The sequence below is a fragment of the Pongo abelii genome, chromosome 9, assembly GCF_028885655.2.
Source record: "Pongo abelii isolate AG06213 chromosome 9, NHGRI_mPonAbe1-v2.0_pri, whole genome shotgun sequence".
Lineage (NCBI taxonomy): Eukaryota > Metazoa > Chordata > Mammalia > Primates > Hominidae > Pongo > Pongo abelii.
In genome coordinates this window covers 86,691,485-86,711,981 of record NC_071994.2, presented here as the reverse complement: position 1 = coordinate 86,711,981, position 20,497 = coordinate 86,691,485, and the positions used below count along the sequence as shown (strand labels likewise).

The window sequence follows — 20,497 nt, the reverse complement described above, 5'->3', positions numbered from 1 at the left end:
GGAAGAGTGAACAACAGATTGAATTACCATCCCTGGAGTGGTTCTTGTTACTTTTCCACTATGAGTCAGTCTGAGAGCTGATGTCCTAGAAATTTTATATATATATATGTATATGAAAAAATTAACCATTGATGATAACAATAATGGGACACTGGGAAGAGGTTAGACATCACAATTAAGCCTGTGATGGTGTTATGACAATGTTTAGATCCCTGCACCCAATATCCCTGTGTTATGCACAAGGAACATAGGCAAAGTAAAGCAAACTAACACTTTATTATCTGAATTAGGGATGAGATGTAGAGGGTTCCCTTTCATCTTTCCCAGGTAGGACAACAGCCTTGGAACAATGGAACTCTAAAGGGACAGATCCAAGAGAAAAGGGGTACAAACTAGAAAGAGACAAAGAAATAGGATGGAGACCCAGGCTGAGGCTGAAAATGGAGATAGACCCCAAGAAGAGGGCTGAGCTCCCTCAGAGCATTCCTAACCCTGAACCTTTTTCTTTTCTCTGCCAACTTCCTTATATCTGCTTGGAAGACTCTAACAATGATCTTTACTGGTACAGTCATGTGTAAGCAAGATGGTTAAGAAAAGAGGAAAAGGAAACAAGAGAGAAAGAAGTATTTACCTCTGTCCCCTCAGGGAGCCATCACAGTATAGGCAGATACCTTGCCTTGATTTTTAGAATTATTTAAAAGAGCTGGCTCTGCTTCTAAAAATTGTGATCTTTTGTCCTGGAATCTGACTAACCCAAATCAATACTCCTTCTCCTAGGGGGTGAAGTAAAGAAAAATAAGGTTGTCTTCTCTTTGAGTCTAATACAAATAATGTGGGTGACAAAATTTTTTCCTCATTTCAAAAGGAACTTAAATTACTCAAAAATTCTGAAAGAAAATTAAGTTTTCTACATGGGATATATTGGAATTCCATTTTCTTCTTGCTCAGTACTTTTTTTCTTCTCCACCCATAACCTATAATTTTTAACACATACTTAGCTACTCTGGTCAGGAGGGTTACCTCCTTACTTACTTACTCATTTACTTGAGTAAAGTAAATGTTCTGTCTCATTTGTTATCCACCTTTCTGTAGCTCATAAACAAAGAGAGTATATTGTCAGGCAGAAACTAGTCTGGACATTGGTCAATATTCGTGGTTAACTCAGTTTTGCTTGCATTTGACCTGGTCTATGGTGACCGTCAGAAGAGTCTACAGCAAAGCCCATTTGGTGAAGTCAACAGTAGGTGCACACAGTGTCCTATTGATGAAGTTAGAATATGAAGTTCAGTCTGTATGCTTTACAAACACTGATATATACATACTTCTCCTTTCTTTTCTTTTCTCCTAGAAGTATCGATATCAAGATGAGGACGCTCCACATGATCATTCCTTACCTCGACTAACCCATGAAGTAAGAGGCCCAGAACTCGTGCATGTATCAGAAAAGAACCTCTCTCAAATAGAAAATGTTCATGGCTACGTCTTGCAGTCTCATATTTCTCCTCTGAAGGTCAGTTATATTGCTCTTCTGACTTTATAGTTGGTGACAGTGGTTGGTCTTAATTGCTAATGGAGATGTTTGCTGGCCCAATTAAATGAGGCTCTTTTAAAACATGATAGAGGACATGGGTTGCCAAAGGGTCTTTCTTGTGCATTGGAGGCCCACCTTGTATTTTTGGGACATATTTTTATTGCAATTGTTTGAATATCTGGAAAAATCATTTTAGTTGCTGAGAATGGACTAAAGAAAGCGCCAAGAGTGAAACACTGAAAGGCAAAATAAGCTAACCACATATTTTTAAACCCCAAGTACCTCAAGGTTTTGCTCAGATGCTCTCTGTTTGTCAGTACTCGTGGTCCGACAAAGGGAGCAAATATAACATGATCACATCTAATGATTGCCTTACTGTCTAAACTATAAAGGAAAATGTGTGAGTTGTCTAATCAATGCCTCTATTTTATCCTAGAGAAAATTGTTTACTAGATTTATTTCAATTTGGTGTCATACTTTCCCCAACACTTTCTACTTTTTAAAATTTAATTTTAAACAATTGCTTGATAAATTATATTTCGACAAGAAGAAGGTATAATTAAATGAGAAAAATACTTTTCTATGCCCCTTGGCTGCAAATTACTCTGCTTTTTTTTTTTTTTTTTTGGCTGAACTGGCACTACTGGATTTTGTGTTTTGGATAAAAAGCTTATAAAGGTTGATTAAAGTTTAAAAAGAAAAAAATCAGAATACGGCTGAAATAACAGAGAATTGAAATGGAAAAAAAATAAAAGCACCTACCAATTAACTCCTTAGTAATTATTTCTAAACAAAAATTTATTTCATCACCTAGAACATTCATTTTGCCAGCACTTCTACATAGCTGTGCCACAATAAAAAATATAGACATGAAAGTGTCTCCCGTGTTCTCTGGATCTTATTATACCTGCAAAAACATCTAAGAGAGGTTAACTTGTGCTTAACCTTACGTTTCTAATTTTGGAATATTTCAAACATATTGGTATGCTAAAAATGTATTATCAAACAAATTAGCTATAGCTACTACCAATACATAAAAATATTAGACCAATTGTCAAATTCCAGTAAATATTATACAGTAAGTAAAAATATGTAAATATTAATATTATGCTTCTGGGATTCATTGTGCAAATCTCCAGAATTTCTTTGCAAGTATTTGGATGACTGGTGAAAATGAGTATGTTTAACCTGGAGAAGAAAAGATTAAGAATTGGGGGACATGGGACTAAACCTTTTTTACCTCAACAGCTGTCATCTGAAAAACACATCGATGTCATGCAGAAGGCAGAAGCAGATCCACTGTGCATAACTGACAGGAATGTATATTATATTTGGGATCATTTTAACACCACAGCTCCTGACATTTATAGCTACTCAAAAAAATTATAGACTACTTCATGAGACGGAAGTTCCCTATCCCTAGAAATCTTTCAGCAATGGATAATGACTTGTCAGAGGTTTTGTAGGAAAGCCTCCTTCTTCCGCAGAAGGGTAAACAAAATTGTCTCTAAGGTCCTGTTTAGGAATCAGAATTCTGTGTTCAGTATAGAATCTTGCTGATTCCTAGAGTTAGACAGTACTCTTTAATATTTTCTAACAATTGCTGATCCTTACTCTGTACCAACCACTGTAAATTGAGAAAGAGCAGGGCTGAGAGACTGAACTGCATTGAGGGTACTTACAGTTCAGTTTTATTCTTTCAAACTGGTTGAAAAACTCCCTATAAGAACCTCCATAGATCAAGCGCAGTGGCCCACGCCTGTAGTCTCAGCATTTTGGGAAGCTGAGGTGGGAGGACTGCTGATACCAGGACTTCAAGACCAGCCTGGGTAACAAGGCAAGACCTTGTCTGTGCAAAAAATTTAACAAATCAGCCGAGCGAGGTGGCATGCAAGTGTAGTTGCAGGTATGCAGGAGTCTGAGGTGAGAGGATCCTTTGAGCCCAGGAAGTTGAGGCTGGAGTAAGCCATGATCATGCCACTGCACTACAGCCTGGGCAGCAAAGTGAGACCCTGTCCATGTTGCAACCCCCAACACACACATACACAAAATTCGCCACCTTTCTCCCTTCCCAAACTTTCCTCCTTAATCAACTCTAGGGCATACCTCCCAAAGGACTTTAGGCTAAGTAAGTAGGATAATCAAGGCTAGCATTTTATATCCTTCTACTAGAATTGATAATATGGTGATTATTAGTATTATATTTAAGTCAACTAATAATGATAGATGAAATATTTGAAATAACTGCATCTTTTGTCTTATGAGTAGGATTATGCCTGAAAGTAGTGAAATTCATTGTGTTACTTCTGGGATTCAAAAATGGAATAGGAAAGTCCAAATTTTATAATTAGTACTATTATAATTATGAGGGATGCTAGCCTGCTTACAGTAAAAAAAAAAAAAAAAAAAAAAAAAAAAAAAAAAATGAACAGAACAATGAAAGCACCATGGGAACTTTGTTTTGTATATTAAGTCTTCAGCATATACATGATAATATAATTATCTGAACATCTGCAGTTTTGGTGATTGCACCATCATTTATTATGCTACTCGCTGTCTCATTTGGAAAATATATATCAGAGTTGAGGGAAAAGTATGCTTTTTCTAAAGCTCAGATCTCATATAAACAAAGGAATTTTTCCTATATCCTTTGCCTTCCAGGAATCTTAGAATTAACTCTATTCAACTTCAATGGGTTTCTCTTAGCCTAGATTTTCTGTTATATTTATGTCACTTCTAACTAATTTCCTAGCCTTTTATTGAGGGCACCTCATGTCAGTTTTAAGAACAGCCAGCTATGAATAGCAAGCCCCTGGGATAAAACACCACGGTCCTAATAGATTTTTCTCCTTTTTGGAACCACCAGTTCTGTGGTATGGCCCCAAGGTATTGTGAAAAGGAGGGAAAGGGAAGCTCGTCAAGGATTTCTACACCCAGACTGTGAGGTAGCTATTTTGACACCAGGATTTTTTTCGTCATGACCTTCTCGAGGTGTTGTTTATACTAAACAAGATGTGTTTTAGTTTTTATTTATTTATTTATTTATTTATTTTAAACTTTTATTATAGGTACAGTGGTACATGTGCAGGTTTGTTATATAGGTAAACTGCATATCATGGAGGTTTGGTGTGCAGATTATTTCATCACTAGGTAATAAGCATAGTATCAAATAGGTAGTTTTTCAATCCTCACCCTCCTTCCACCCATCATTTTCAAGTAGGTCTCAGTGTCTGTTGTTCCCTTCTTTGTATTCATATGTACTCATTGTTTAGGTCGCACTTGTAAGTGAGAATATGCAGTATTTGGTTTTCTGTTCCTGTGTTAGTATGCTTAGGATAATGGCCTTCAGCTCCATCTATGTTGCTGCAAAGAACATGATCTCATTCTTTTTCTTTTACTTTATTTTTTTTCTTTTCCTTTTGAAACGAATTTTCCCTCTGTCACCCAGGCTGAAGTGCAGTGGCGCAATGTTGGCTACTTGCAACCTCTACCTCCCAGGTTCAAGTGATTCTCCTGCCTCAGCTTCCTGGGTAGCTGGGACTACAGATCTCCTGACCTCGTGATCCGCCCGCCTCGGCCTCCCGAAGTTTTTATGGCTGTGCAGTATTTTGTAGTGTATACGTACCACATTTTCCTTATCCCAGCTACTGTTGATAGGCATTTAGGTTGACTCCTTGCCTTTGCTATTGTGAATAGTGCTGCAAGGAACATAACTTTGCATGTGTCTTAATGGCAGAACAATTTATATTCCTTTGAGTATATATCCAGTAATGAGATTGCTTGGTCGAATGACCATTCTGTTTTAAGTTCTTGGAGAAATTGTCAAACTGCTTTCCACAATAGCTGAAATAATGGCATTCCTACCAGCACTGTATAAGCATTCCCTTTTCTCTGCAACCTCACCAGCATCTATTATTTTTTGACGTTTTATAAAAGCCATTCTGACTGGTGTAAGATGGTATCTCTTTGTGGTTTTGATTTGCATTACTCAAATTATTAGTGACGTTGAACATTTTTTCATATGCTTGTTGGCTGCATATATATCTTCTGAAAAGTGTCTGCTCATGTCCTTTTCCCACTTTTTTTTATAGGATTGTTTTTTGGCTTGTTAATGGATTCTGAATATCAGACCCTTATTGGATGCATAGTTTGCAAAAATTTTCTCCAATTCTGTAGGTTGTCTATTTACTCTGTTGATAGTTTCTTTTGTTGTGTAGAAGCTCTTAAGTTTAATTAGGTCCCATTTGTCAAATTTTGTTTTTGTCAGAATTGTTTTTGACATCTTCGTCATGAAATCTTCACCAGGTTCTTTCCAGAATAGTATTTCCTAAGTTATCTTCCCAGGTGTTTATAGTTTTGGGTTTTGTATTTAAGTCTTTAATCCATCTTGAGTTGATTTTTTGTATGTGGTATAAGGAAGGGGTTCAGTTTCAATCTTCTGTATGTGGCTAGCCGGTTGTCCCAGCACCATTTATTGACTAGGGAGTCCTTTCCGCATTGCCGGTTTTTGTCCACTTTATTGAAGATCAGATAGTTGTCGGTGTGCAGCATTATTTCTGGGCTCTCTATTCTGTTCCATTGGTCTATGTGTCTGTTTTTCTACCAGTATTATGCTGTTTTGGTTACTGTAGCCTTGTAGTACAGTTTGAAGTCCAATAATGTGATACTTAAAGCTTTGATCTTTATGCTTAGGATTGCCTTGGCTCTTTGGACTCTGTTTTGGTTCTATGTGAATTTTAATAGTTGTTTTCTAATTCTTTGAAGAATGTCATTGGCAGTTTGATAGGAATACCACTGACTGTGTAAATCGCTTTAGGGAGTATGGCCATTTTAACAATGTTGATTCTTCCTATCCATGAGCACAGAATGTTTTCAATTTGTTTGAATCATCTCGATTTCCTTGAGCAATTTTTTTGTCATCCTCGTTGGTAGAGATCTTTTACCTCCATGGTTAGCTGTATTCATAGATATTTTATTCTTTTTGTGGCTATTGTAAATGAGATTGAGTTCTCGATTTTGCTCTCAGCTTGGATGTTGTTGGTAGATACGAATGCTTCTGATTTTTGTACACTGGTTTTGTATCCTGAAACTTTGCTGAAGTTGTTTATCAGATCATGGAGCTTTTGGGTAGAGACTAAGGGGTTTTCTAGGTATAGCATCATATCATCTGCAAACAGGAATAGTTTGATCTCTTCTCTGCCTATTTAGATGCCTTTTTCCTCTTTCTCTTGCCTGATTGCTTTGTCCAGGATTTCCAGGACTCTGTTGAAAAGGGAATGGTGATAGAGAGCATCCTTGTCTTGTTCTGGTTTTCAAGGGGAATGCTTCCAACTTTTGTCCATTCAGTATGATCTGGGATTTTATAGCTCAAGATATGCTGTTAGATTGTCTTAGTAAAGACACTCTGTGTATCTCTCCTTCATCACCAATAGTAATAGGAATAAATGTGTACCATTTTTCTAGGGGAAAATAAAAGTCCGTTTTAAGGTTGGCCAATTTTGTGATGTAAATATTCCCAGCATGGCTGATTTCAGGCTACCAACCTAAAGCTACTTTTTAAATATTTGGAAATGGAGGCATATGAGGCTCTCATGAGCTAGTATGAGTGAGCTCCAGCAAAGCACTGCGATATCAGATTCAAGCACTTATATTTTTATAGCAACAGGATACATTTCCTAATCAAGTTGTTATTATCACAGTTCAACTGTCGAAAAACTTGCAACGATTAAAATCTAATGGGTTATTTTCTTATAAAGGAAGCCTGTTGGAGTCAGGGAACTGCTAAAAAGGTACAAGGTCTCCATTAGAACGGTCATATTTTCAACTTCTTTACTTTCTTTTATCTGTCTCGTATTCTTGGGTCAAGCACTAAAAGGAAGAAAAGGAGGTAAAACACATAATCAGATGCTTCCCCCGGAATCCTACTGAGAAAACAATGTGACTCTCTAGTATTAATGGAGAATTTACATATGGCATGCCTAAACAGAGTGTGAGATTGCTGGATAATAGTTTAAATGTCATATTGAGTGGGCTCTGAATCATTAGCTGAATAATCTCACTGTCACAGGTTTGAGTATCATTTTCTCCATCATCGTGTATCACTTGAAGCCTTGGTTCTAAGACTCATCTGTCTTTGGTGCACACCAGCTGCCTAAGTGATAGATGGGCTTTCTTAGACTGTTTTCATTAGAGTGCCTTGGCCAGTGTGAAGTATGGGGTTGGAAAGAGAAATGCAATTTAGTGGTGAATTCAAGGGAATTAGTTTTCCTTTCCTCAAGGTGCGGATGCATTCTCTTCAGATGCTACCTAGAATCTTTCATAAAATAATTGGCCTATAATAAACCACAAGAATTTTCTTTTCAGTTTAGGTCTTTTCACTTTAGGTCAGTTCAATAAATATTAATTGAGTACCTACTATAGCACCAAGTAATGGGAAAACAAAGAGCAGTGAAACATGATTTTCAGTATCTAGATTATTCTTTTGGGGGACTTAATTCATAATTATTTGTTAATTTTTATTATTCCGAAACTGAAATTTGAACTCCTCAAACTTAAAACCATGGGGCCCAAGCACCCACCAGAGTACCCTTTAGGAGTATTTATTAGCGAGAGAGAGAGAGAGAGAAAGGGAGGGAGTTAACTGCTGTCTTCTTCTTCCTTACCTAATCATCACTTATACAAAATTTCATAAATTCTAAACTTCATAGTTTATCACATATTAACATATCTGAAATCTGCATGTGTCTTAAAATCGATGGCATCTTGCGATTAAAATTGGCAGTGTTTCCTAGGGTGTATTAAAAAAGAAAAAGAAATGTGTCTTGCAGTCAAAACCAGCTTAGATTCTTAGGTTCATTGACTAATTACAAGGAAGATTAAAGCCTCCTTTTATAAATTGGTGTGAATTACTTTAATCAGAAAAATATTATTGTGTGTCTTCGAATTTTCACAGGGACTAGAATAAACAGTTCTGGGGAGCTTTGCTGGAATTTAGGAGTATGTGAGGTTTGGGTAAACTTCAATACCCTGAGACAACTGGGCACTTGTTGAGTATATATAAGAAGACATTTGAGCATCTGTAGGCAATGCACATTTGAGAAACTATAGGAGGAGAGCTGAAGCATGAAGAAGCCAATAAAAAACTATAGACAAAGGATAACAATGTATATTTTTATACTGTTTTCTTACTAGAGTTGCCAGAGCACAATCATAGGAAAGTATGTTTTAGACAAAAATACAATAAGAACCCTCTTCCTACATAAAGTCTTTTCTGTTAACTCTTGGCCAACCCCGACTGGTCATAAGACCCTATGGCACAAGGAGTTAGTGCATCCCACATAGTCATCATTTTAAAATATGCCTTATTCTATTGTTCTAAAAATTATTTGTTGAACTATACATTAGTCCCCACTTATCTTTGGGGGATACATTTTAAGACCCCCAGTGGATGCATGAAACTGCAGATAGTACCAAATCCTATTTATACTATGTTTTTTCCTATGTTTTCATATGTATGTTATCACATAGTTAAACTTATAAATTAGCCTCAGTAAGAGATTAACAACAATAACTAATAAAGTATATTTATAACAATATACTTTAATAAAAGTTACGTGAATGTGCTCTCTCTCTCTCAAAAAATCTTTTAGTGTACTCACCTGTTTTCAGGCCATAGTTGACCTTTGGTAGCTGAAACTGCATGAAAAGTGCAACCTAAGATCAGGAAGGACTACTATATAATGTTCTTTCCGCTAGGTTTGCCATTTTTCTTGCTCTTAGTAAATGTGTAAGCTCCCATGACCTGGACTGCATCTTATTTTTGTTTTGTTTTGTTTTTCATTTTACTCCCTTATCGAAATCTAAAATGAAACTAGACTAGCATCTCCCAAAGTATGTTTGGTGGAATTTTGTCAGCATTATTAAAATAAAGGTATGAATGAATGCTTAAACACATTTGAGGAGTTAAATCCATTAACTTATTGAAGGATTTCTCAGAGCCTTTGCTATAATAATACGAAATATAAACATCTAAGATGGAAATATGATTAGTACAAAGTATTTCCCAAACATATTTTGTCATAGAATTATTTCCTTAGTATAAAATTATATTTTGGTTGGGCACATATACTTTTGGAGTGTACAATAAAGAAAGTAGCAAAGAAGAGGTCTCTCAAGACCTAGAAAAACTGTTTAATTTTTTGGAGCTGGAGAGGTTAGGATGGGTGTTGTCAGAGAAAAATAATTATACACGAGATCATTTTTTACTTGAAGGCAGTATGAAATAAGGGAGAAAAGTCAAGGTTGCCCTATGCTCTAGCAGTTGCGTAACAGTATGGAGAGTTCTGAGAATTGCCAAGTAGTTGACTAGGATACTGACGCATAATATAAGAATTAAGGAAAGGGGCATATAATGGGCCCAAACATCCCATAAAGCAAGAGAGATGGGCATGAACAGGTAATGAAGGACCTTATGTAGAGACTGGACTACACCTTGTAGGTAATGAGGGGTGACTACAGAATTTTTAAAAAGGAGAGTGACATGACCTGATTTGCAAATTAGACCATTATTCATGTCATGTGGTACAGTGGAAGGAATAATTGGAAAGGTATGACATTAGATTCAAGGACATCAGATGAAATGTAAAAGATAGATAAGCTTTGATGTAAAGCAGAGGTATTGGGGTTGAAGGGAAGGATAGATCAGAAGGCTTATTTAGAAAGAGATATCATCATGACATTGAGACCTATTACATATAGAAGGTAGAAGAGAGAGAGAAATAGAAGATAATTTACAATTTTTAAAATTTGACCCCTGAGTAGAGGATGTATCATGAAATGAAACCAAGAATGCCAGAGGAAGAGCAGATTTTAGAGTGGCAGGGGAGGGAGTAGGATAATTTCTGAGTGTATGTTGGAATAACTGATTTTGAAGTATTTATGTTATACCCAGGTAGAAGTCTTCAACAGTCAGTTAGAAATAAAGATCTGATCTAGAAAATGGAAACTTTGACATTTTCAGTGTAGTTGGAGTTATGAATATGGGTGGGATTGCTCAGGAGAGGGGAGGAGAACACAGAGGACTGAAACACAGGTACCACCACCACCATATATGGGCTTTGGGGAGAAAGAGGTACCTACCGAGGATAACATGAAGCAGTGAGAAATTTACAACAACATTTAGCCCTTAGTAGCTTGGAGCTTCTATTTTCATAACTAAGTTATGAAATTCTACTAAAAGGGAATCATGTATTTTAAATACAAAAATTTGTAGCTCCTCTACAATGCCTAAGATTGTGTTGAGTCCTGGAAATCCTAGACAAAAAAAATACTTATTTGATTAATTAAAAAAAAGAAAAAAGAAAAAAGAAATACCTTATGAGTTACATTTGACCCCAATAGTCATGAGGCCCTGACTACCAACTGAAAATAATGTGTTTATTTTTCCTTTCTAGACATAATGTTTTTAGTAATACCACTGATTAGAATAAACTATTCTGATTCTTGATATTTTAGGCAATAATCTTTAAAAATGTAAAATCTTTTCATTTCTATCTCTTGCCACTAGATGGTGGAAGTAGCTGAGATGATCATCCTGGAAGCATCTAGTCTTGAGGAAGAAACAGATTTGTGAAGCTAAATTGAGAAGCTCTTAGTTAATAAAAACATAAGGGTTTGGCAGAGATTTGTGACTTGTGCACAGCGCATTGTGTTCCAGGACTAGTCCGTGGTGAGAGGAAATGGTTGAAATATGGCCTCGACAGACGCATTCTGAGTAGGCACAAAATCTCCTGATTGAAATTCCATGCAAATAAAGCATTTCTTTCCTCAATTATCTTTAACTGGAAAGGGTACAAACAGCATACCCCCAATAATTCTGGCTATTTAGGCCAGATATTGAAAAGCGGGAAGAAAGGAATATTAGGCATAGGACTGAACCAGCATCTTAAAATATAAGAATTCCTTTTAGAACCAAAGTCATCAAGGGTTAAGGCAAATTTGTCCAACCTGCAGTGATGGGCCACCTGTGACTCAGGACAGCTTTGAATGGACCCAACACAGATTCGTAAACTTTCTTAAAACATTATGAGATATTTTTTGCAGTTTTTTTTTTTTAAGCTCTTCAGCTACCATTAGAGTTAGTGTATTTTATGTGTGGCCCAAGACAATTCTTCTTCTTCCAATGTGGCCCAAGGAAGCCAAAAGACTGGACACCCATGGAAGGGGTTGTCTCTATGGGTTTTGAAAGATGAGTTTGTGCGATGAAATTCAAATTTTCTACTTCTTTTACCTACATAGTATTAATAACAATAATGATAATAATGAATTTTTTTCTAAGAAATATTAGGTTATTAAAATCATAAGTTTTAAAAATAAGTGTTTATAGAAAATTCTAGATAAGTCTTAATAGTGATTATTTGTAGCTGTAGATATTTCTAGAGTTAACTCAGTTACACAGAAATTTTTCTCAAAACTAAGATTTCACTATTGCCAAAACTTTCTGTAACAGTTAGAAATAATGTATTAACACTCACAGAGGCTGCTCATCAATATGAGGCACTTATTGTTACTGTGGTTAAAGATGATATTGTTAGTGGTACCCTAAAATGATATATAACTTCTACATCCCTCCCATATTTCTAAAAAGTCTGGAATTGTAACCTTTTGGTGAGCATGTTTTCAATTCTTTTTTCTTAGCAAAGATAATTGGAAATTTTTCCAAACTCTGCAAAAATTAATTCTGACACTGATAGTGCTGTTGAATTTTTAACTCTTTCCCAGCTAAACCAGAAAAGTAATAGCATATAGTGGAAAGCAGATGGGCTTTAGAATCAGACTTACTTGTGTTTACATTGTGGCTTAGTTGCTTTCTAGCTGTGTCTATTAGTAAATCTATTAACTTCTAACCTCTTGGAATAATAGTATGGAATTCACATTCCATGCTGTAAAGATTACTTGAGATAATACATGGAAAGTCTGTAGTATTTGGCGCCTAGTAGTTGCTCAGTAAATGGTAATTATTTCACATTAAAAAGTAGAAAGTGCATATGTATTTAAGAACTAATCTAAATTTAAGATTAGTTAACTCTTTGAGCTCTCAGTAATGATTGGAAATTGTTATATCCTCATCCATGATGTCCTTCAGAGAATGGTTTTACACTGTAGAACATTCCTATCTCAGCTAAGTAAGGATGTGTTATTCAAATTATTATATCTGCTGCAAAAGTGAATGTCATGTTGGTTAGCTCAAATTGTAGCAAATGAGTTGGGGACATTTTGAGTGGTCCAAACAAGAATTTACTAAAGCATAAAGAAATGGCTTTCTTTTGAGGCTAGTGATGGAAGATATTGGAACATATGCATAACCTTTAAAGATAATCAGGATGTGCAAGGATCATTTAGTGGACAGAAGCTATACAGCAAAGTACTTACTTCATCTTATTTAATAAGTATAAAAATAGTCCAGACGGCAATTTTTAAATGCCTCTATTGGTATATACAAAGGAAACTTATATAATCTTATATAAGGCAGAATGTTGTACAAGAAAACATGGTAGAGAAGGTTGAATTGATTTTCTCCAACTCGGAGAGGAATTGTCAGTGTCTAGCAATCAGGTTTAATCCTAATGTAGCTCCCAGGATATATTCTTCCAGTCCAGCTGACTCACCAAAGTCATTCTGAAGGCAGATGATTTGTTTCTTCTGAATTGGCAGAACATTGAGTATGTTAGAGTTTGTGGCCAATTTTGGGTCACAGGTAAGTTCACTTAAAATGCATTCAAGAGGCACTTACTGAAGTTCCTTTACATAGAACAGAACAGCTCCCCACCTCCCACCTTGACCTTAAGGCCCATTAAGCAATAGGGCACATACAGAAGTAATGAGACAAAGTTAACTTGGAATTATAGTAATTGAAGGTACTCTAGACTGGTGTTCCAGAGATTTTCTGGTTTCAGGACTGGTGCTCTAGAGATTTTCTAGTTTCACTGCTTCATATTACATGTGAAGAAATTTTTTCTTTTTTCTTTTTTTTTTTTTTGTTTGTTTGTTTTTGAGACAGAGTCTCGCTCTGTCACCCAGGCTGGAGTGCAGTGGCATGATCTCTGCTCACTGCAGTCTCTGCCTCCTGGATTCAAGTGATTCACCTGCTTCAGCTTCCCAAGTAGCTGGGACCGCAGGTGTGTGCCACCACGCCCAACTCATTTTTGTATTTTTAGTAGAGACTAGAGACGGGGTTTCACCATGTTGGCCAGGCTGGTCTTGAACTCCTGACCTCAGGTGATCTGCCCACCTTGGCATCCCAAAGTGCTGGGATTGCAGGCTTGAGCCACCATGGCCAGCCCAAAGAAACTTAATTAAAAAAGTTGTTTCTGATGGTAGTTTATTTTCTCAGTGGACTATAAGACATATTACCTGCTTTTAATTATAAACAAGCAATATAAAACTATTTGAAATATCATTTCCAAAAGTAGGTTTTACTTCTCTTATGAACAATTAAAGCCAAGCTGCCACACTCATTCAGCATATTTATGTGAATTAGAAAATGGAGCCCCTTCTCAAATAAGATGATACCTTGTTTCAGTTTAGATAATGTGCTGCATAGACCGAGGCAAGAGGCTTTTAAGTTCAGCAATAAATTCCTTAAATAATCAGATAACCCGATATCCAATAGCAAGCCTCATAGATCACTGGACTTACATCTCAGCAGAGGCATTAGAAATAACATATTGTAATTACTTAATTTTACAAATAAAGAAACTAAGAATCACAGCTGTTATGAGACTTTCCCAAGGCAGCCACCTAGCTAACACTATAGCTGAGACAGGAATCCGGGTCTTGGATTCCTAGACCTGAGTTTATGTCTCTGTTTCCCAAGAAAAGTAAACAACAGGTGTTCTCAACTCAGCAGATAACAGAGGTTCACTTATTTCAATTTCTAGGGGATGTTATTGAAAATTGTTATCACTGAGTTATTATTTGTTAATGCCAATTTTCAGCTTTAGTAAAGGGCCAAATCTAGGTTGTTGATGCTAGACTAGCCTCTCTCTTCATCCCAAATCTCTCCAGCTAAACTGTGTGCATCAGATTGATTCAGTAAAAATAAGTCTCATCATTATTTAACTCTTCTGTCCATTTGTGTACTTGTGCAAATTCTGATGAGATAGTTTTGTAAAAAGAAAATGTAAATGATTTACATCTCAAAGACTAATGTACATCGTAGCAATGCTATTATTTCTCTATGGGATGCTTTCCCAGAGCTGCAGGGCAGTGTGTGGGATAAGAGCTAGGCATGGCATCAGAAATGTGCCATTTGAGAATTCACTGAATTCTCCTAAACCTAATTTCCACGTTTATATACTGATGATAATAGAAGCACATTGCGGGCAGTAATTAAGATTAAGGAGGTTATCATTTGTTGGCTTGAATTTTACTATCTATGCTTAAAGGACCCCTTCTTCCACACTCAAATTCTTGTGAGGCTACCTCCACCTCAACTTCTATTTCTCTAGTCTGCATCTTCCATTCCACCCTCTTTTTCTCATTCCCACTTTCTAGAATGGTCAATGGAAAAGTAAGAGAAACACATGATAAAGAAAAAGGAGCTGGGCAGTGAGGGTTGGGTGGTGGGTGGGAGCACAAAGGGGAATGTCAGCATGCAGTCAGTTCAAGGAGTTGTCAGTGTGTGGGACTTCCAAAGAACCAATGTAATTTTAGGCTACATTAATGGAGTTGCATGCCAAGAACAAAGAGATGACAATTCTACACTATGCTAGAATGTATCGTTAGGATCTGAGGACCATATTTCAGAGAGAATGGCAGCAGATTGGAGGGCTTCCAGAGAGGGGTAAATAGGCTGGCAAGGCTATTAAAACCATGTCAAATGGGAACATCAAAGGCCATGAGTGATGTGGTCCTTGGAGAATAGACTCAGCTCACAATGACATGGTAGTTCATCTTTAAATTGTTTAAAACAAAGAACTTGTCCATACAATTTTTGTAGACATCAAGACCTTTCGAGTAAACAATGAAAGAAAAACAGAGTTTATGTAAGTTAAAAATTTTTGTTTTAAATAACTTGGTCCAAAGAGAGAATGACCTGCCTCATAAGGTAGTGAGAGCTTCCTGTCATTCGAGGTATTCAAGCAAAAGGTAGAAAATCTTCAATGAGATATTGTAGAGATGATTCAGGAAAGAGTATGTTGAATAGTATTTTCAACCTTTTTCCACACATAAATTGCTTTGAGATACTGATTTGAAAAACTATGACACCTTTCCCTAGATAAAAACTATACCCACAAAACTATACCCGCAAAAATATTGCATAAAACTTCAGAAATGATATGAATTACTTGAAGGGCATCTATGGACTTCCTATGGAACATAGACTTAAGGTTAGGAATTTCTGGATGGAATGAATTTCAAGTTTTCTTTCATTTCTGAGAAACTATGATTCCTATTTTTCTGTCTCACAGTTACTGCCTGGTTAAGGAATGCTTGTCCTTGAGAATAAATCTTTTGTAAATTTCAGAAAAAATAGGAGGAGGCCTCCCAATCTATTGTGTCTGCGAGGCCTGCCCAATTCCACAGCAGCCCTCAGCAGCAAAGATCAACAGGTTCCCCTAGATGAGAAGGATTTTAGGGTACGTTTGCTTCAGGAGGGTTCTCTAAATGCAGAACTGCTTCTGATTCCATTCTCCTCAGTATTTTTGACATATTCTTACAAGGCAGTTTTCTGTTTATTAGTTAGTGCCATAAGCTTTTACCATCTATTCAAGCCAAGAGCAATAATATCTTGTCTCTTTGAATTTGGGTTTTAACTGTCATAAGGCTGTTTTCTTTATGCTTGATGGAAGTTGCATTCTAGCAAAGAACTGATTTCAAATTGCCCCATCAACTTGCTAAAATGATGATACACTTTCCATAGAATTCTAGCACAGGGAGTTTCCAATACATGACTAGACGCTTCATAGGACTATCAGTCATAAAATATGCACTGGGTATTTATTTTTTCATCAGGGTCACAGAAATGCACATGAACTGAATTCTTCTTTTCTCTGTACCATTAAGATATTGACAGGTTTGGAATTGCTGGGTTCGAAATTTTAAGAATAGCTAACTCATAACATTTCACTTTCTGCTCCAGGGCAGGGTGAGTTGCTTATAAATCAGCCTGCAAACATGATGAATTGGATGTCTCCAACTCAATTAGCTTAATGTGGGTAGGAGGATTTCCAGGCTTTACGGCCTCTGTTTTACTAATCTACTGTGCAGACTGTTATATAAAATGTGTCTGAGTATTAATGTCTGAACCTCAGAGAAACGTGGTTGGTATTTTGCACTTCAGCATCCAATGTCATTCTATATTTCATAGCCTTGATTTGGATCCAGAGCTACTGAGTGATTGTTCTTAACATGATTTATATTGTTGCATGCCTTACCTTGTTATCTTTCTGCTTTCTGACCAAGTTTAAACAGTAGCCTAATAAAATTGCTGCTGTCACTGGGTGATTTAATTGGGGGGAAAAATCTCAGCAATTTAAGGAAAACTGCAAAACTGGAGCTATTCCTCTGTCAAATAAATGATCAAGTGAAATGGGCCTCAGCAAAGCAGATGCTGACAGTTTTGAGAGCTTCCGAGGCACTCATCATACTTCAGTTGTGAGATCTGTTGGAGGAATTGATGAGGAAGTTTGTTTGCTTTTTGTTTTCTTAAGGTGAATGTATTGGGGCCCTGGGAAGTGTTTATATTGAAGAGAACATTTTGGATGTAAATATATTTTGTGTTTAGGTATATCATTTGGCATTTTCTTTATATTAACTGTCTATGAACACTCATTAGCTAAATTATTTTCTATGTATTTTCTTCTTCCGTCTTCTCTCTTTTAGTTTCTCTGTCAATCCCAGCTCTGTCTTGCACATTATTTTTCTCTCTTTTTTGACAGATAAAATTTTACTTATTTACCATGTACAACATATTGAAGTATATAAAAATTATGGACTGACTAAATTTATTTAGAAAACAAATTTGTTTTCTAGCTAATTAATGTATGCATTACTACGTGTAGTTATTTTTGTGGTGAGAATATTTATCCACTCTCCTAGCATTTTTCAAGGATAAACATATTGTTAATATGCTGTACAGTAGATCTCTTGAAATTATTTATTCTGAGTAAAATTTTGTATCCTTTGACAACATCTCCACAACTCCTCCTCCCACCAACCACCCCAACTCCTGGTCAACACCTTTCTACTCTCTACTTCTGTGAGATCAAATTTTTAGATCTCACATAGGAGTAAGATCATGCTATATTTGTCTTTCTGTGCCTAGCTTATTTCACTTAACCAAATGTCTTTCAGGTTCATCCATATTGTGGCAAATGACAGTATTTCCTCTTTCTTTGTGGCTAAATAGCATTTCATTATGTACATATACCACATTTTCTTTATCCATTCATCCATTGATGAACATTTAGTTTGATTCCATATTTTGGCTATTTTGAATAAGGCTGCAACATACATGGGAGTGCAGATATATCTTCAACATACTGACTGTATTTACTCTGGCTATATACCCAAAAGTTGAATTACTGAATTTTATGATATAGTTCTATTTGCAATTTTTTGAAGAAGCTCTATACTCTTTTTCATAATGGTTGCATTAATTTATATTCCAATCAACAGTGTGTAAGTGCTCCCTTTTTTCCACATCCTCGCCAGCATTTATTTTCTTTGTCTTTTTAATAATAGCCATTCTAATAAGTGTGAGATGATATCTCATTGTTTTTGACTTGCATTTCCCTGATGATTAGTGATGTTGAAAATATTTTCATATTCTTCTTGGCCATTTGTATTTCTTCTCTTCAGAAATGTCTATTCAGATCCTCTGCCCATTTTTTAATTTGGTTGTTTTCTTTCCGTTGAGTTATTTGAGTTTCTTATATATTTTGAATATTAACTCCTTAACAGATATATAGTTTGAAAATATTTTCTCTCATTCATGTAGGTTGCCTCTTCCTTGATTATTTCCTTTGCTTTGCTGAAACTTTGTAGTTTGGTGCAGTCCCATTTTTCTATTTTTGCTTTTTTCTTTTCCTGTGCTTTTAGGGCCATATCCCCAAATTATTGCTCAAATCAATGTTGTGAATCTTATCCCCTAGGTTTTCTTCTAGTAGTTTCATAGTTTTAAGTCATGATCACAGTGATAAGTACATGATCAAGACCAGTTGATCATGACAAATAAATTTTTTAATGTACTGCTGAATTTACATTGCTAATATTATGTTGAGGATTATTGCATCTACATTCATCAGGAATATTGTTCTGTAGTTTCTTTTTTTTCTTTTTTTATATATCGTGTTCTTGTTTGGCTTTGGTATCAGGGTGATGCGGTCCTCATGAAATGAATTTGGAAGTATTATCTCCTTTTCAATTTTTTGGAAGTGTTTGAGAAGAATTGGTATTAATTCTTCAATAAGTATGTAATAGAATTCAACAGTAAAGCCATCAAATTCTGGGCTTTCTTTAATGGAAGACTTTATACTGATTCAATTTCCTTGTTTTTGATCTATTCAGGTTTTCTCTTTCTTCATGGTTTAGTCTTGGTAGGTTGTATGTGGGTAAGAATTTATCCATTCCTTCTAGGTTATCCAATTTTTCCATATATAGTAGTTCATAATAGTCTCCTATGATCCTTTGTATTTATATTGTATCAGTTATAGTATCTTCTTTTTCATGTTTGACTTTATCTGAGTCTTCTGTGTTTTTATTATACTTAGTCTAGCTAAAAGTTTGTCAATTTTATATATTTTTTTCAAAAAACAACTCTTAGTTTTACTGCTCATTTCCAGTGTTTCTCTAGACTCTATTTTATTTATTTATACTCTAATCTTTCTATTTCCGTCCTTCTATTAACTTTGGGCTTAGTTTTTTCTTGTTTTTTTGTTCACTGAGGTGTATTAGGTTATTTATTTGAGATATTTTTTCTTTTTGATATAGACATTTATTGCTATAAACTTGCCTCTTAAAACCGATTTTGCAGTATTCTGCCGGTTTTTGTATATTGTGCTCTTATTTTCATTTGTCTCAACAGATATTTTAATTTTAATTTTAATTTTTTAATTAACTCATTGTCTGTTCAAGAACACGTTTGTTTAATATTCATGTCATGTTATTTGTGAATTTTCCAAAGTTTCTCCCATTATTGATTTCTAGTTTCATTTCATTGTTGTTGGAAAAGACACTTGATATGATTTTAGTCTTTTAAAATCTTTTATGATTTGTTCTGTACCCTCACACGTGATCTATTTTGGAAAATGCTCTATGTGCACTTAAAAAAGATGTATATCCTGCAGCTGTTAGGGAAAATATTCTGTATATGTCTGTTAGGTCCATTTGATCTAGAGTATAGTTTGAGTTCAACATTCCCTTGCTGATTTTCTGTCTGAATAATCTCTCCATTGTTAAAAGTGGGGTGGTAAAGACTCCTACTATTATTAATTTTAGTCTGGCTCTCCATTCATATCTATCCATATTTATGTTACATGTTTAGGTGCTTGGATGTCAGATGAGTATGTATTTATAATTGTTGTATGTTCTTGCTGAATTGAACCCCTTATCATTATATAATAACCTTCATCTCTTTTTATGATTTTTTTTACTTAAAGTCTATTTTATCTGATATGTGTGTAATTCTTCCTTTCTTTTGATTTTCATATGCATAAAATATATTTTTCCATTCCTTCACTTTTAGTCTATGTGTGTTCTTACAATTACGTAAAGTGGGGTTTTGTAGGCTGCATATAGTTGGTGTGTGTGTGTGTGTGTGTGTATTTAAGTTCATTCAGCCAATCTATGTAATTTGGTTGGATAATTTAATCCATTTATATTTAAATAATAACTGGTAGATAGGGACTCCTCACTGCCATTGTATGAATTATTTTCTTGTTGTTTTGTAGGTATTTGGTTCCT

The 20,497-nt window shown here is 35.5% G+C and overlaps 1 protein-coding gene across 16 annotated transcripts in view; it reads left to right on the top strand.

The window, feature by feature from the left end:
• Positions 1 to 20,497, top strand: part of DLG2 (discs large MAGUK scaffold protein 2) — a 2,173,778-nt gene that overhangs the window by 1,096,041 nt on the left and 1,057,240 nt on the right. For 14 of the 16 annotated variants that reach the window (XR_008511650.1, XM_024254994.3, XM_024254993.3 and 11 more), the window contains one exon: positions 1,349 to 1,510. Coding sequence is in view for 15 of the 16 variants with exons in the window: in XM_024254994.3 (XP_024110762.1) it covers positions 1,349 to 1,510 (162 nt within the window). In the remaining variant the exon portion in view is untranslated. The remainder of the gene's footprint in view (positions 1 to 1,348; positions 1,511 to 20,497) is intronic. The other 2 variants (XM_054526103.2, XM_054526110.2) reach the window with 1 other exon arrangement.